This window comes from Otolemur garnettii, unplaced genomic scaffold (genome assembly GCF_000181295.1).
Source record: "Otolemur garnettii isolate 467f Iridium unplaced genomic scaffold, OtoGar3 scaffold00133, whole genome shotgun sequence".
NCBI lineage: Eukaryota > Metazoa > Chordata > Mammalia > Primates > Galagidae > Otolemur > Otolemur garnettii.
The window spans coordinates 1,968,737-1,969,747 of record NW_003852528.1 but is presented as its reverse complement, the minus strand read 5'-3'; the positions used below and the strand labels follow the sequence as shown (position 1 = coordinate 1,969,747).

Sequence of the window (1,011 nt, the reverse complement as noted above, 5' to 3'; positions counted from 1 at the left end):
AGTCAGATGATTGGAACCAGCCATGTCTGTTGTCGTTGACTTGGGAATTTGGTGACACTGACTATAAACAGTAGGTGTCAACACAAAAAGTTTAAGGAGACTTTATGGAAGTGCAGTTTATTATAAGAAAATTCTATTTATTATCTTACTTTTCCCACAGATGAGACTGCTATTATCTGACTTTGGAGATGTTAGTATTTCAAATCTCCCCACAGTAGACCTGAGCTAGGAGGCTTGGAGTTAGGGAACTCTGCATAAATATATTTCCTGGGGGCTACTTCCTGTATTTATAGCAAAAGGCTTAGTTACTGGCATATCTGAAGTGATTATTTAGCTGAGTCCAAAGTGTCAGTACTTCAGCTGTTAAAATCCAAATTTTATACTGATGTTTTCTTTAAACACCTAGGAGAACAGACATTGCAGTTCTCAGGTCCTGAGCCATGTGACACATATGTGTCTTTCACTGCAGGTGTCCGAGCCCTGATCTTCGTGGGCCTGGAAAGAGTGGCCAACCTGGAGCGGGTGACTCAGCTGGAGTTCGGGCGAGGGTTCACCTACGACAGACCTCTGAGGCTTAACCTGCTGGATCTGGATTATGAACTAGCAGAGCAGCTCGTGAGTTCTTTCTGATGGCTTTACACACACACAAATTTAGATAACAGTTTTTGGTGTCTCAAGAGGATAAAGTCAATTACCACATGGTTAATGGGTGGGGTGTCTGGATGGATTATTTAATTTATTTACTTCCCTTGGGATCTGACTTAAGCCATAACCTGTGTGCATCCTGGATACAGAGATAGCAAACAGCTGGAAAGTGGTCTGTACGTGGCTGGTGCGGCTCTAGAGTATCCTTGCTCCCCTTGGCAAGTTCCTTTCATTCAGACTATTCCTAGGAATGCAAACCATTGTGATCAGCCATCTCCAGATAGGAGACAGTGCCCAGGATCTCTGAAACCTTACGCAGCAAAAAACAAGAACATGCAGAAACAGAATGGCCATTTCTGGGGGAAA

The 1,011-nt window shown here is 43.3% G+C and overlaps 1 protein-coding gene across 1 annotated transcript in view; it reads left to right on the top strand.

Annotated features, from left to right (window-relative positions):
• COL6A3 (collagen type VI alpha 3 chain) overlaps positions 1-1,011 on the top strand; it is an 85,821-nt gene that overhangs the window by 50,104 nt on the left and 34,706 nt on the right. Inside the window, exons 12-13 of the mRNA XM_003798231.3 lie at positions 3-24; positions 470-615. Coding sequence (XP_003798279.2) covers positions 3-24; positions 470-615 — 168 coding nt within the window. The remainder of the gene's footprint in view (positions 1-2; positions 25-469; positions 616-1,011) is intronic.